Here is a 13,894-nt window from a genome sequence, read left to right as displayed (position 1 = left end):
CTGGGCCTGTATTCTCTGGAGTTTAGAAGAATAAGAGGTGATCTCATTGAAACATACAAAATTCTTACAGGGCTCGACAGGGTAGATGCAAGGAGGATGTTTCCCCTGGCTGGGGAGTCTCGAACCCGGGGTCACAGTCTCAGAATAAGGAGTAGGCAATTTCAGACTGAGATGGGGAGAAATTTCTTCACTCAGAGGGTGGTGAATCTTTGGAATTCTCTACCCCAAGGGATATGGGGATGGTGCAGCAAAATGACGTTGAGGCAGAAGATCAGCCATGATCTTGTTGAATGGCGGAGCAGGCTCGAGGGGCCGGATGGCCTACTCCTGCTTCTATTTCTTATGTTCTTATGTAAACCAATATCAAGGGAATGTGGTTAGGCTCTCTCTTGTTGGAGATGCTCTTTGCCTGGCATTTGTGTGGCACGAATGTTATTTGCCACTTATCAGCCCAAGCCTGGATGCTGTCCAGGTCTGAGCAGGACAAAAGAAGAAATAAGAAATACCAATAGAATGGACTTCAAGGACTGCCTGTAGCCCAGGGGGCGAAGTTTGGACACCCTACAGCTACTGTTTTCAGCTCAATAACGTTCATAACTGTTGGCAACCTGCCTTCAGCAATCAGCAAGCTGATGAACCATCTGCAAGCACTGTGTACTTACTTGGGCAATGCTTCTTTGTTGTTCATGTATTCACTGTATTCCTCCTGTGTGTCGAAATCCCAGCGCCCAAGGGGTCCTTTCTTATTACCCTACAGAAACGAAAGAAAAGAAAAAAGAGATTGTACGGTTGTCTCTGGCATTTGTGAACAGCTCGTTTGTGAAGAAAGCGTTGGGTGACCACACTGCCCGGTGCGGAAGGTACACAGGTTAGGGAAGGACTTTGGTTTGATTCCTGATCTGTACTGAGTTAACCGATCTCAGTCAAGGGCATGGGTAGGAGCGGCACAACTGACCCTAGTGCCACCGAGTTGGGAGGGGGTGAGGGCGGAAAAAAGGGAAAAACAGCCGGGGGGGGGGTTCCACTTTGACTCCCATCCAATGAGCCCGGCTGCAAATATACCTTTTACTGACCATTAAACAGGTTAATGCCTCCAATAAAACAGCAAAGGAATTTTAGTCAAACAACAACTTGCATTATTATGGCGCCTTTAACATAGTAAAACGCCCCACGGCGTTTCACAGGAGCGTTAATCAGTCAAACTTTGACACCAAGCCACATTAGGAGATATTAGGACAAGTGATTAAAAACTTGGTCAAAGAAGTAGGTTTTAAGACATACTAAGTTAATGCTCTGTGATAATATGGCTATCGGTGTCTTGATAAATCGCTCGTGAAGCGTCTCGGAACATTTTACTACGTTAAAGGCGCTATATAAATGCAAGCTGCTGATGCTGTTGTAATGATTGTGAGAGCTTTAAAAGCTCTCACAATGAAAACTCATTGGCCTGGAAATTCCACTGTGCAACATTATTGCAGGAACCCGTTCATCACAGTACGACAGGATACAGCACTGATTTTGTAGCATGACCATTGCCGCCATCTTCTTACCTGGTCCATTTTACTGTAATCCACCTCTTCATCACTGTCGACAGCCATATCATCCAGCCTGTAAGAGGAGAGAAAGATGAAAAGCTACTTAAGTCAATCACATAAGTGGCTCGACTGCCTCAATTGCAGGGGTTCCTGTGACCCAGTGAAGGAGAGTTCAACACTACACAGGAGACAGTGGGCGCTCCAACAAACCTACCCTTTAACAATCAACCCCACCTACCCATCTTCTCATCATATCCCTCAATCCTTTCTCTCTCCAGAAACACAGCTAAATAATTGCATTTGAACCTATTTCTACTGTCTGCTTTGAGTGTCCTTTCCTGGTAACGTACGTCTCGCATCTATAACCCGTTGGGGGCATAAAGTTTCAGCTGATTTTCCTTCTTTAGCTCTTGTCTTATCATTTGATAAATTAAACCACGTTCTGCATTTACCAAGCTGGCTCGCACTAAGTGGTTCTCACAGAATGATACAGCACACCAAGAGGCCTTTTGGCCCGTCGTGCCTGTGCTGGCTCTTTGAAAGAGCTATCCAATTAGTCTCACTCCCCCTGCTCTTTCTCCATAGCCCTGCAAATTTTTCATTTTTTAAGTATTTATTCAATTCCCTTTTGAAAGTTACTATTGAATCTGCTCCCACCACCCTTTATTTTTTTAAAATTCATTCATGGGATGTGGGCGTCACTGGCAAGGCCGGCATTTATTGCCCATCCCAAATTGCCCTTGAGATTGTGGTGTGAGCCGCCCTCTTGCAACTGACTGGCTTGCTAGGCCATTTCAGAGGGCAGTTAAGAATCAATCATGTTGCTGTGGGCCTGGAGTCACATATAGGCCAGACTGGGTAAGGATGGCAGGTTTCCTTCCCTAAAGGACATTAGTGAACCAGATGGGTTTTTACGACAATCTGGTAGTTTCATGGCCACCGTTACTGATGCTAGCTTTTTATTTTTAATTAATTGAATTTAAATTCTCCAGCTGCTGTGGCAGAATTTGAAATCATGTCTCTGGATTGTTAGTCCAGGCCTCTGGATTACTCGTCCAGTAACATAACCACTATGCTACTTAACGTTTTTTTTGCCAATTATGTTAAATCCGTGTCCTCTGGTTACCAACCCTCCTGCCAGTGGAAACAGTTTCTCCTTATTTACTCTGTCAAAACCTTTAATATACTGTATTGTTATGCAATCGCCAAACATGCTGAAATTTTCTCCAGAACTCAGTGCCACAGTCTCAAACTCCAGAGCACACAAGCCAAAAATTAGGAAACAAGGGCTAAAGATGGAAAATTGATTGTTAAAGGGTGGGTTTGTTGGACTTAGTGACATTTTACTGTTCCTAAAAATTCTTGTGACCTTTCGTATGTACAAGATGCTTCTGGTAACGGAAGAATTACATAGAATTTACAGCACAGGAACAGGCCACTCGGCCCAACTGGTCCATGCCGGTGTTTATGCTCCACACAAGCCTCCTCCCACCCATCTTCATCTAACCCTATCAACATAACCTTCTATTCCTTTCTCCCTCATACGTTTATGTAGCTTCCCCTTAAATGCATCTAAGCTATTCCCATTATCTTTCCTACCACCGACATTAAGCTAACTCGTCTACAGTTCCATGGACTTGTCCTATCTCCCTTTTTAAATATAGGTATAACTTTAGCTGTCTGCCAGTCCTCTGGCACTATTCCCCTTTTTAATTAATTTTTATGTAATAGTGCCTCTGCTATCTCTTCCCTAACTTCTTTTAAGATGCACAGGTGCTATCCATCCGGACCAGGGGTTTTATCCTCTCTAAGTTTGGTTGGTTAGCAATTATCTCCCCCCACCCTTCTGTCTTAAATGTCCTGATCTCTTTTTTGATCTCTTCTTCTATTGTCATGTCCACCTCGTTAGTCCCTGGTAAATACTGAGGCAAAGTAATTATTCAATATTTCTGCCAAAAACTGCATGTAAAGTGAGTACAACCTGATTTTATACTTTCCACGTACAACCACATCTGTGACCTAGAGGAGAGGATAGAGGGGGCTACAATCATGCTACGGATAGGGATAGTGTGGTTTCAATCCAGGTCTTCTGAGGTACAGTATTGTCTTCCTCTGTCTTACTGCAGACACTTTGGATGGCAGCGAAATTATCAGGGATAGCTTTGTGACTGGAGAAGGTAAATTCCTTTTTAATTTCATAGGATTCCAAGTTTTTGACCAGCGCTCTGAAGATCGCATTCTATGCAAAAACAGAAATCCAGTGGCCTTCCCGTTAATACAAAGGTTGCTATGCCCCATAAGGTGACTGGCAAAAGAACTGAAGGTGACAGGAGGAAAAAGTTTTTTTTTAAAAACACAGCGAGTGGTTAGGATCTGGAATGCACTGCCCGAGGGGGTGGTGGAGGCAGATTCAATCGTGGCTTTCAAAAGGGAACTGGATAAGTACTTGAAAGGAAAAAATTTGCAGGGCTACAGGAATAGGGCAGGGGAGTGGGGCTAGCTGGATTGCTCTCGCATAGAGCCGGCATGGATTCGATGGGCCGAATGGCCTCCTTCCACGCTGTAACCTTTCTATGATTTTATGATTCTATAAATCAAGGCCAATGGTTTATGGTAACTGACAGTCAAATTTTGTTTTAATTACATAGGTAGCGAAAGGGCGGCGGTGGAAGCAGATCCAATTGTAACTTTTAAAAGGGAACTGGATATATACTTGAAGTTGAGAAAATTTGCAGGGCTATGGGGAAAGAGCAGGGGAGTGGGACTAATTGGATAGCTCTTTCAAAGAGTCGGCACGATGGGCCTAATGGCCTCCTTCTGTGCTGTAAGATTCTATGATTTCGTGATTTATGCCAGTGTTTTGATAATCGTTTTTTTTCTATGAAAATAGGAAACTAGTGGCTTTGCAAATAATCCTTTTAAGTCAAGGATTTCCACATTGTGCTAACACTTACGTGGCTGGGTAACACTCTGCATAGCTGTCGGATGTTCCAAAGAAATCTCCAAGGCGTTTCTTCTCTTCTTGTCTCTTTGCTTTGATGCTCAGTTAAGGAAACACAGATGCTGTTTCTTGGCCTGAATGCATTTAGCCTCATGTGGCTATCCCTAGGGAGATGCCGTACACTGCAATTCTGCAGGAAAAGGCTAAACAATACGCAGAGCACAATTTCTTTCAAGTGAAAACTTATATAAAAATAAAACTACTCCTATTCATGTTTCATATTTCTGCCAGTCCACTCTACTGCTGTTCAAGGATATTAACCAGTTAGAAATCACCACTGCTCATAGTCCAATCAAGATGGAAATGAGAAAGGTCATTCAGCGCATCTCAGCTCTTTCATTCATAAAGAACCTACAGCCTCCTCTTCCCCCGCCACAGCATTCAACTGCTTCTTAAATCTCTCCAGGGCTTCTCCTCCGTCACCCTGTCCAGAAATCCATTCCATGTGTTGATCACTCTTTATGTGAAGATCCCAAGGGCGTTGGGGCATTTTACTATGTTAAAGGCGCTATATAGATGCAAGTTGTTGTTGATAAACTTGTTGTCAATGATGTAACTTCCTGCGTCAGCCATTTTGAACCTGAGCCCTCCCGTCTTGCTGCCCAGTGCATATCCAAGGGAAATAAGGTATGGAATACGTCATGTACAGTGTCTGGTGTTCAACTCCATGGAATGAGTTACAGTTCAGTAGGCTGGGGAGGGTGGACAAGAGCTGAACGAAAATACTAAAAGACTTGGTCTGAAAGTACAGGAACTCAAAAAGGGAGACCAAAAAAGATGAAACCAGGATAAGAACAGCGAGAGAGATCTAGAACCACCATCTAGTCACCTGGGATTGGGCAAATACCAAGTTGTCTGTGAGTCCTTCCCCAAGCTTCACTCAACAATCCTCCCGAAGGCAAAAACAGGAGGAGGAGAAATAGCTGACGGCATTGGTGAGTTAGTGACTTGGAAAGGGGGGAGAAAATTGGGGAATTGAAAAAAAAAGGGTTATTAAATAGGGATACTAACCCAGTTTGATTGTATACAACGCTGAAGATTTTTTTTGTAGAAAACCATAGGGCAAATTTTTAGGAGAAGTAACTTGAAAGAGAAAGGAGCCAAAGCACACATGGGGGAACATCTGGATGAGTGGCTGTCCCGTCATTCCCTCCCTCCATTCATTACCATATACTAAATGTCACAGCAAGTGGATTTCATCCAGGGTGTTGTTAGGGGTGGTATAGTTTGCCTCAGGACCTGTTGGGTGTACAGGTTCGGTTGTGACGCCCCCTGCTGTTAAACAGCCTATCAATGCTCATCATCTAGGCGCAGACACGAAGACAGACCATTTGGGAGAGATACTGGAGGGAACCTGCTGGCTATGGGACCACACAACAGACAAAGAGTCAATGCCTTTAGGAGAGGATGGGAGGGTGAACAGATTACAGTGTTTTAAAAGGGGCATCGAGAACAATAACAGCCAACAAAACTGTAAATACTGAGCTACGAGTTTTGAATACTTATCCTCCTACCGAATCCTCTAGAATATATTGCTGCAACATCGGTAGTTGTAAGTTGATGGGGCTAGGTGTAAAGTGGGCAATGATCATACAAACATAAATCCAGTAACCACAGGACGTTAGCTTACAATCGTTTAACGCATTCCCCTGAAATTCAACCGTCCACTGTTTTACGGAGACACAAATCTAGTTATTTTAAATGTCTCTGCTAAATTAGCACAGAGAAATTTCATAAGAACAAATTAAGTGCTCATATTCTCATATCTCACTCCAGAGCTGCGAACCCATAATCTAGGCCGACACTCCCAGTGCCAGTACTGAGGGAGTGCTGCACTGTCGGAGGTTCCGTCCTTCAGATGAGATGGTAAACCGAGGCCCAGTCTGCCCTCTCAGATGGACGTAAAAGATCCAATGGCACTATTTCAAAGAAGAGCAGGGGACTTCTCCCCTGGTATTCAGGCCGATATTTATCCCTCAACCATCAAGCCCTGTGTAAACACGGCCACTGTCGCACAGAAAAGATATGATTCTGCCCCCTGCCATCCTCCAGATCCTGCAAACTTTTCGTTGATTGATTTAATCAGATCCTTCGCTGACCCAGGACCTAGATAAAACAAACAAAAAAAAAGACACATCAGTAAGTCGTAATATACTTTTGAGGACTGATTTCCTCTGGTAAAATATTTTCAATAAGGTTTATGCAAAAATTCCACTTAACATTTTAACACTGGTTATTCTGACAACACAAGAGGAGAAAAACACGCATTTACTCTGCTCCTAACTGCTGTTCTAATTCCACCCCCCCACCCCGTGAATTTTGTGCTAAGGCGAGGGATGTTCATAAATGGAATGGCATCAAGCTCTCCTTGGCCAGGTACGGCACGGGTTAGTTGTGGAGCAATACTGGTTTTACTCTGATTTGATAATGTGCCTCAGTCCCAACATCAGAAAAGCGCCCCCAACTGCTCTAGAAGGACGCGTCTCCGTTTCCCACACCAGCTGTCCTGTGGTCTTTCTGCAAGCAAATGACATTTTTAATAATTCATTCTCAAGACGTGGGCATCGCTAGCAAGGCTGGCGTTTATTGCCCATCCCTCATTGCCCTGAGAAGGCAGTGGCAGGCCTCCTTCAACTGAGTTGCTTGCTAGGCCACTTCAGAGGGCAGTTAAGAGTCAACCACGGTGGTGTGGGGACTGGAGTCACGTATAGGCCCAGACCTGGGTAAGGACGGCAGGTTTCCTTCCCTAAAAGGACATCAGTGAACCAGTTGGGTTAACACAACAATCTGACAGCTTCATGGCCACTTTTACTGATTCCAGCTTTTTTATATCCAGATCTTTTAAAAAAAAAATTAAAATTCTCAAACTGCTATGGGGTAGAGGGATTTTAACTCGCATTCTCTGGATTATTTGTCCAATGACGTAACCACTGCACCACCGTTTCTTCTGAACAATTTTCTGCTGTGCTTACGTGGCCATGAGGATCTGGATAGAACTTGCCAAAACCCACGTCACAGAGAGCCTTACAGTCAGCAGACAGAAGGGACATTCATCGATTCTTTCTACAATCGGGCTGGGTTGGATTTGAACCCAAAGGCTGGCTGGACTTTAATAAAAGGAATCCTGTGTACCATCAAATGCTAAGGAAAGTATCGCAGTGCTGCGGGGTTGTTTCACTAAATAATACATGCTGTATGATACACAAATAGATAATTATTTAGTTCATTTACATTGTTAAAAAAAGACACTGGCAGTCAAATGCAAATGATTTGTAACTGAACAGAAATGTTAACAGCGCTCAACCACTGATGCATGTAGGAGGGCTGGCACAGGTGCGATGGGCTGAATGGCTCCCTTCTGCTCTGCAAACTCCTACAATTTTACGATGAAAAAGAGTGCGACCGGGGAAAATAAAAAGGGGGTAAAATTGAGAGCGCAACGTATTGTAACCTAAATAACAAGCCAAGATCTGGGGCTGTATTCTACCTACGGACTAATCCTGAGAGACCATCTGTGACCATTCATCCCAAGAAAATACTCACCACTCTCCAATTCTGCTGGCTGTTTAAAAGAAAAGGGAAATAAATTAGGATTATTACAGTCAGAATAATGCACAAATACTAACTACCCAACTGCAATAATTACAGATTCAGAAACACAATCTATTGCTAGGATGCTAAGATACTAAGATTAAAAAGATTGAATTTTGTCGTCAAGTTTTCCCTCTCGCTTATACCCAAGTGTTTTGGCACTTTGAAGATTACACTACACATTCCTCAGCTACAGTTCAACTGATGCCTTCCAGCAACAGCACAAGAACTGGACGTGCTCGATTTTATTAAAAGTTTTCAACATTCCGAGTCCAGAAGGCCATTTACATCTTACGTTAACCCGTCTTTTCCCGTTCTATTTTTATTTCAGATTTCCAGCATTCACGGTTTTTTTTCCCCCATTGAAATATTTCCAGAGAGCCATGAACTTTTCAAGTTGGTCAATTTTCTAAACTTTTGTTCGCAAAAGAGTCGACGAGCATTACAAATTGGTGCAGTTCAACTAGTACACATCTCTGCTGTGCCCGGTCCGAAAGTGATGCGGGGCCAGCAGTATAACTGGGGTCTAAGTAGGTACTGGTCTCAAACCAGGTCTGCCCTCTCAGTTGGACGTACAAGATCCCAGGGCACTGGGACAATATCACTCAACTAACATCACTAAAACAGATTATCTGGTCATTATCACATTGTTGTTTGTGGGATCTTGCTGTGTGCAAATTGGCTGCTGCGTTTCTTACATTACAACAGTGAATACACTTCAAAAAGTACTTAATTGGCTGTGAAGTGCTTTGGGATTCCATCAACTACTCCTTGTGGTAGCGAGTGCCACATTCTAACCACTCTCTGGGCAAAGAAATTTCTCCAGAATTCCCTATTGGATTTATTAGTGACTATCTTGTATTTATGGCCCCTAATTTTGGACTCCCCCACAAGGTACCAGTTATCTATTCACATACGTCTTATTGGGAATGGACTAGAGGTGATCACTACCATTTAAGACGGAAATGAGGAGGAATTTCTTCTCCCAGAGGGTCGTGAATCGTTGGAATTCTTAACCCCAAAAAGCTGTGGAGGCCGAGTCATTGAATACATTCAAGGCTGAGTTAGACAAATTTTTGATCAGCGAGGGAGTCAAAGGATATGGGGAAAAGGCGGGGAAGTGGAGATGAGGTAAAAATCAGATCAGTCGTGATCTCATTAAATGGCGGAGCAGGCTCGAAGGGCCAAATGGCCTACTCCTGCTCCTATTTCTTACAGTCTACTCTGGGTGGGATAGTGCAGGCAAACCCTTGGAATCACTTAAAAACAGCTGGATGCTGTGACGTGATTGCAGGCAGACTCTAGATTGTTTCTGCGTGGATGAGTTAGGATGGGCCGAATGGCCTTTCTTATTCACATGCATCTTGTACAGCCTGACTTAAGCAATTACAACAACAACAACATTGTATTTATATAGCACCTTTGACGTAGTAAATTACTAGGCAGGACACGGAATGTTTCCTACATTACATTAGTGACTACACTTCAAAAGTACTTCATTGCTGCCTGTACTTTTGGGACGTTCTGAGGTCACGAAGGCGCTGTAGCTCTTTCTGCTTTTTCTTTTTTTTGTTCCCCTTTTCTTTCAAAGGAAGCCACCTGAAACGTTGACCCGTGTTCAGTTTGGAGATGCTGATGAAGCTGCTCTGTACTTCCCTGGGATTCAATGGTTCCTGAGCTGCTGAAGCACAGGGTCCGATGTTGGACTGGAAAACAGCGATGGGGGAATAGCGATGTGAAGATGGATGGATGGATGGATGTTCTGGAACTTTGGGGGAAAAGTGAGTATTTTATAGAGAACTTTCCCGTGGGAGATTAAATGGGTGGGATAGAGTGCATGTGGGCTGTGGAAGGAGATTAAATGGGTGGGTAGAGTCCATGATAGGGTAGAGTGTACATGGGCTGTGGAAGGAGATTAAATGGGTGGGCTAGAGTCCACGGGCTGGGAAGGAGTGGGATTGATGGGCCAAATGGGCTTCTCTCATTCCAAGTTTTCTGTACTTAAGTTTCTCTCTTTCATTCACAATCAGGCCATTCATGTGTTTTCGGGTTATTCAGTGTCCCTCACTGTGTTGTGTTTATTTAGATACGCTTCAATCAAACCTATTAATGGTATTTAACATAGCTCTGCCAAATTTTAGATGATTTTTTTTTTTTGAGGTCAAATCAATGCATATTTCTGTCACACAGTTACCGATGTTAGTGAAAATGAGACGAGGAGGAATTTCTTCACTCAGAGGGTTGTGAATCATTGGAATTCTCTACCCCAGAGGGCTGAGGATGCTGAGTCGTTCAATAGATTTTTGGACTCTAGGGGAATCAAGGGATATGGGGATCGGGCAGGAGAGTGGAGTTGAGGTTGAAGATCAGCCATGATCTTATTGAATGGCGGAACAGGCTCGAGGGACCATATGGTCTACACTCCTGCTCCTATTTCTTATGATCTTATGAAAAGCACTGAGGAGAGAAGACTGCTTTGGAGATTTTATTAAACGTTTCTGCTGTTGAAAAATAAATATATAAAATCCCATTAACCCTCATCACAGCTCTGTAATAAAACTTACACTAGTGTTACTCACTAACTTTTGGTCAAGGGCATCAGTGGCTTGCTCAAGGGCACACCCCCCTTAGGAATGCTCCCAACAGGCTGTACTGTGGAGTGATGGGGCATGGTTCTGCCCCCAGGATTCCTCACATGGGGAATGAGGGGGTAGGAGGGTGAATAGATAGTCCCCGTCTGATCACAGTATCAGATCTGGCAAAATCCCACAGCCTGAGAGACACTGAATCGAGGCCCAGAAACACATGGAGAATAAGGTCTACTCCAGGCCAGCCACAAGTGGCTCCTGGACTGTATTACAAGCATCACTGCTTTTAAAAACGGTCCTCGTGTTGCAGTTTATAAACAGAGGCATAAAGTACAAAAGCAAGGAAGTTATGCTGAACATTTATAAATCACTGGTTAGGCCTCAGCTGAGGTACTGTGTCCAACTCTGGGCACCACACTTTAAGAAGTGCGTGTCAAGGCCTTGGAGAGGGTGCAGAGGAGATTTACTAGAATGGTACCGGGGATGAGGGACTTCAGTTAGGAGGAGAGATTAGAGGAGCTGGGATTGTTCTTCTTAGAACAGAGAAGGTTAAGGGGAGATTTAATAGAGGTGTTCAAAGTCCTGAAGGGTTTTGACAGAGTAAATAAGGAGAAACTGCCAGAAGGGTCAGTAACCAGAGGACACAGATTTAAGGTAATTGGCAAAAAATCCAGAGGCGAGAGGAGAAGAAATTTTTTATATGCAGCGAGTTGTTATGATCTGGAATGCACTGCCTGAAAGGGTGGTGGAAGCAGATTCAATAATAACTTTCAAAAGGGAACTGGATAAATACTTGAAGGGGGGAAAATTTGCAGGGCTATGGGGAAAGAGCAGGGGAGCGGGACTAATTGGATAGCTCTTTCAAAGAGCTGGCACAGGCACGATGGGCCGAATGGCCTCCTTCTGTGCTGTATCGTTCTATGATTTTATGAATACTGAATGATTAGAGCTTACCTCATCATCCACTCTCGGCTTCTCGAAGTAATTGTGTCTGGACTTTTTTTCCTCGTCCCTTTCTCTTTCCCTCTCTCGTTCCCGCTCTCTCTCCCTTTCCCTCTCCCTCTCTCGTTCCCGCTCTCTTTCTCTCTCCTTCTCGCGGTACTTTTCACGCTCCTTTTCTCGAACAACCTTCGCAGTTGTCGGCACATAGTCACCAATGTCATCAAAGATGCTGAAAGGAGATATTAAAAAAAAAGTAAATGCTCGGCAGTTCACGATGCGAGAATATTGCAAGCAATCTGCAAAAACTCAGTAGGCTTCTCCTAAAAATGATTGGTACAATCCATTAGTCAAAATGTCCTGCACTGAGTTTTGAACAAAACAGAAAGAACGAACTTGCATTTATATAGCGCTTTTCACAACCTCAGGATGTCCCAAAGTGCTTTACAGCCAATCAAGTACTTTTGAAGTGTAGTCACTGCTGTGATATACGAAAAACGGCAGCCAATTTGCGCACAGCAAGATCCCACAAAAAGCAATCTGATGACAACCAGATAATCTGTTTAAGTGATGCTGGTTGAGGGGGCAGATGGAGCCTCGGTTTAACATCTCATCCAAATGAGGGCACCTCTGACAGTGCAGCACTCCCTCAGTACTGCACTGGGAGCGTTAGTCTAGATTTTTTGCTTAGAGTCTCTGGAGTGGGACTTGAACCCACAACTACTGACTCGGAGGAGAGAGCGCTACCACGTGGGTGCCATCAGTGATGATTGTCCACAACTGAGTAGAAAGAAATCAGAGTTAGTTCTGGCCAGAATTGTTAAGATTCTGTGTTCTGGCCCAAGAAGCAGTCAGTTCTATCTTGGCCCAACCCAGCGGTGTTCTTGGATCTACAAATCTGGTTTGCTTCAGAGTGATATTCTGCCGTTCAAGTCAGATTGCATAATCACAATTTAGTGCTGCCAGTACTGGGTACCATTAGTAAACTGTTGACATAACATCTTTAGTTGACTCTTTGCCTCCTCCTACCCACCCCCAAAATGTCATGGGACATTTCTCTGTACTATTCTGATTTGCATGCACCGTCTAAACTTCATTTTGATTTCTAAAAAATCTTTTAAAATAACAAGTTTTGTTTTTTTTTAAGAAAGAACAAGTGGCAAATCAGCTGCCTCCCCACCCAGAGGGAGTCCCACGACAGTCTGCCACTCAAAACACACCCAGATTCGTTGGGCGAGCTCCAGCTGTTCCAAAGCCAACGGTTGGAGAGTCAGTATTGAGTCAGACCTGCCCGCTTGAATCTGATCTTCTTGCCAGTGTCAGCCGTGGCTCAGTGGGCAGCACTCTCACCTCGAGTCAGAAGGTTGTGGGTTCAAGCCCCACTCCAAAGAGTTGAGCACCAAACCTAGGCTGACACTCCCAGTGCAGTACAACAGTGACTACACTTCAAAAATACTTCATTGGCTGTAAAATGTTTTGGGACGTCCTTAGGTTGTGAAAGGCACAATATTGATGCAAATCTTTCTTTTAGTGCATTACACAATGGAAATGGCAGTGATGACGAGAGAATGCTTCACCCAGACTCCTCCACCCTGCCATCTGGAGAAGGAGGACAGATGTTGGCAAGAGTAGAAAGCAGGGGAGGAAAAATGAAAAGGATTCTGTTCATCTTTAAGTCTATTTAGAAAGCTGCCAATTTTATTCCTAATCCTATTCCCAAATCGGAAAGGTCATATAGTCTGCCGTAAAACCCATCTGTTACTGCTCCCCAAAAGAAGATACAAATGCAGCAAAATAAGTTAAATAACAGCAGTCGGTGGATGAACTGACACAATCCCAAGATTCATACCAGTCTCGATGAGTTGTAAAGTGCTCTGCCCTCATTATTATTATTAATAAATGCAAATTGGCTGCCGCTTTCTTACATTACAATAGTGACGACACTTCAAAAGTACTTCATTGACTGTAAAGTGCCTTGGGACGTCCTGAGGTCGTGAAAGGCGCCATATAAATGTAAGTTCTTTCTTCTAGTAAATTCCCCGTAGCACTGACTACAGTAAGTTTTCGTGTGTGTGTGTGTGTGGTGCGTGTGTGTGTGTGTGTGTGTGTGTTTCTACACACACACAAAAGATGGCGAAGAGTTGGGAAAAAATACTTAGAAACTCTCTCTACTGTTACCTAGTGGCCAGAGCCTGCAATTATATTGTGACGGTTAACATGGAAAGATTGAAAGGGAAATG

At 43.8% G+C, this 13,894-nt stretch overlaps 1 protein-coding gene across 2 annotated transcripts in view; it reads right to left on the bottom strand.

Annotated features, from left to right (window-relative positions):
* Positions 1-13,894, bottom strand: part of ik (IK cytokine) — a 64,628-nt gene that overhangs the window by 16,027 nt on the left and 34,707 nt on the right. For both annotated transcript variants that reach the window (XM_067996004.1, XM_067996003.1), the window contains exons 12-17: positions 11,670-11,886; positions 8,080-8,098; positions 6,564-6,642; positions 4,490-4,570; positions 1,551-1,608; positions 663-751 (exon numbers count right to left, since the gene is read on the bottom strand). In XM_067996004.1, the coding sequence (XP_067852105.1) occupies positions 663-751; positions 1,551-1,608; positions 4,490-4,570; positions 6,564-6,642; positions 8,080-8,098; positions 11,670-11,886 (543 nt within the window). The remainder of the gene's footprint in view (positions 1-662; positions 752-1,550; positions 1,609-4,489; positions 4,571-6,563; positions 6,643-8,079; positions 8,099-11,669; positions 11,887-13,894) is intronic.

This window comes from Heptranchias perlo, chromosome 14 (genome assembly GCF_035084215.1).
Source record: "Heptranchias perlo isolate sHepPer1 chromosome 14, sHepPer1.hap1, whole genome shotgun sequence".
Classification (NCBI taxonomy): domain Eukaryota; kingdom Metazoa; phylum Chordata; class Chondrichthyes; order Hexanchiformes; family Hexanchidae; genus Heptranchias; species Heptranchias perlo.
The sequence above is the reverse complement of the archived record's forward strand: the minus strand, read 5'-3'. Positions and strand labels throughout refer to the sequence as shown.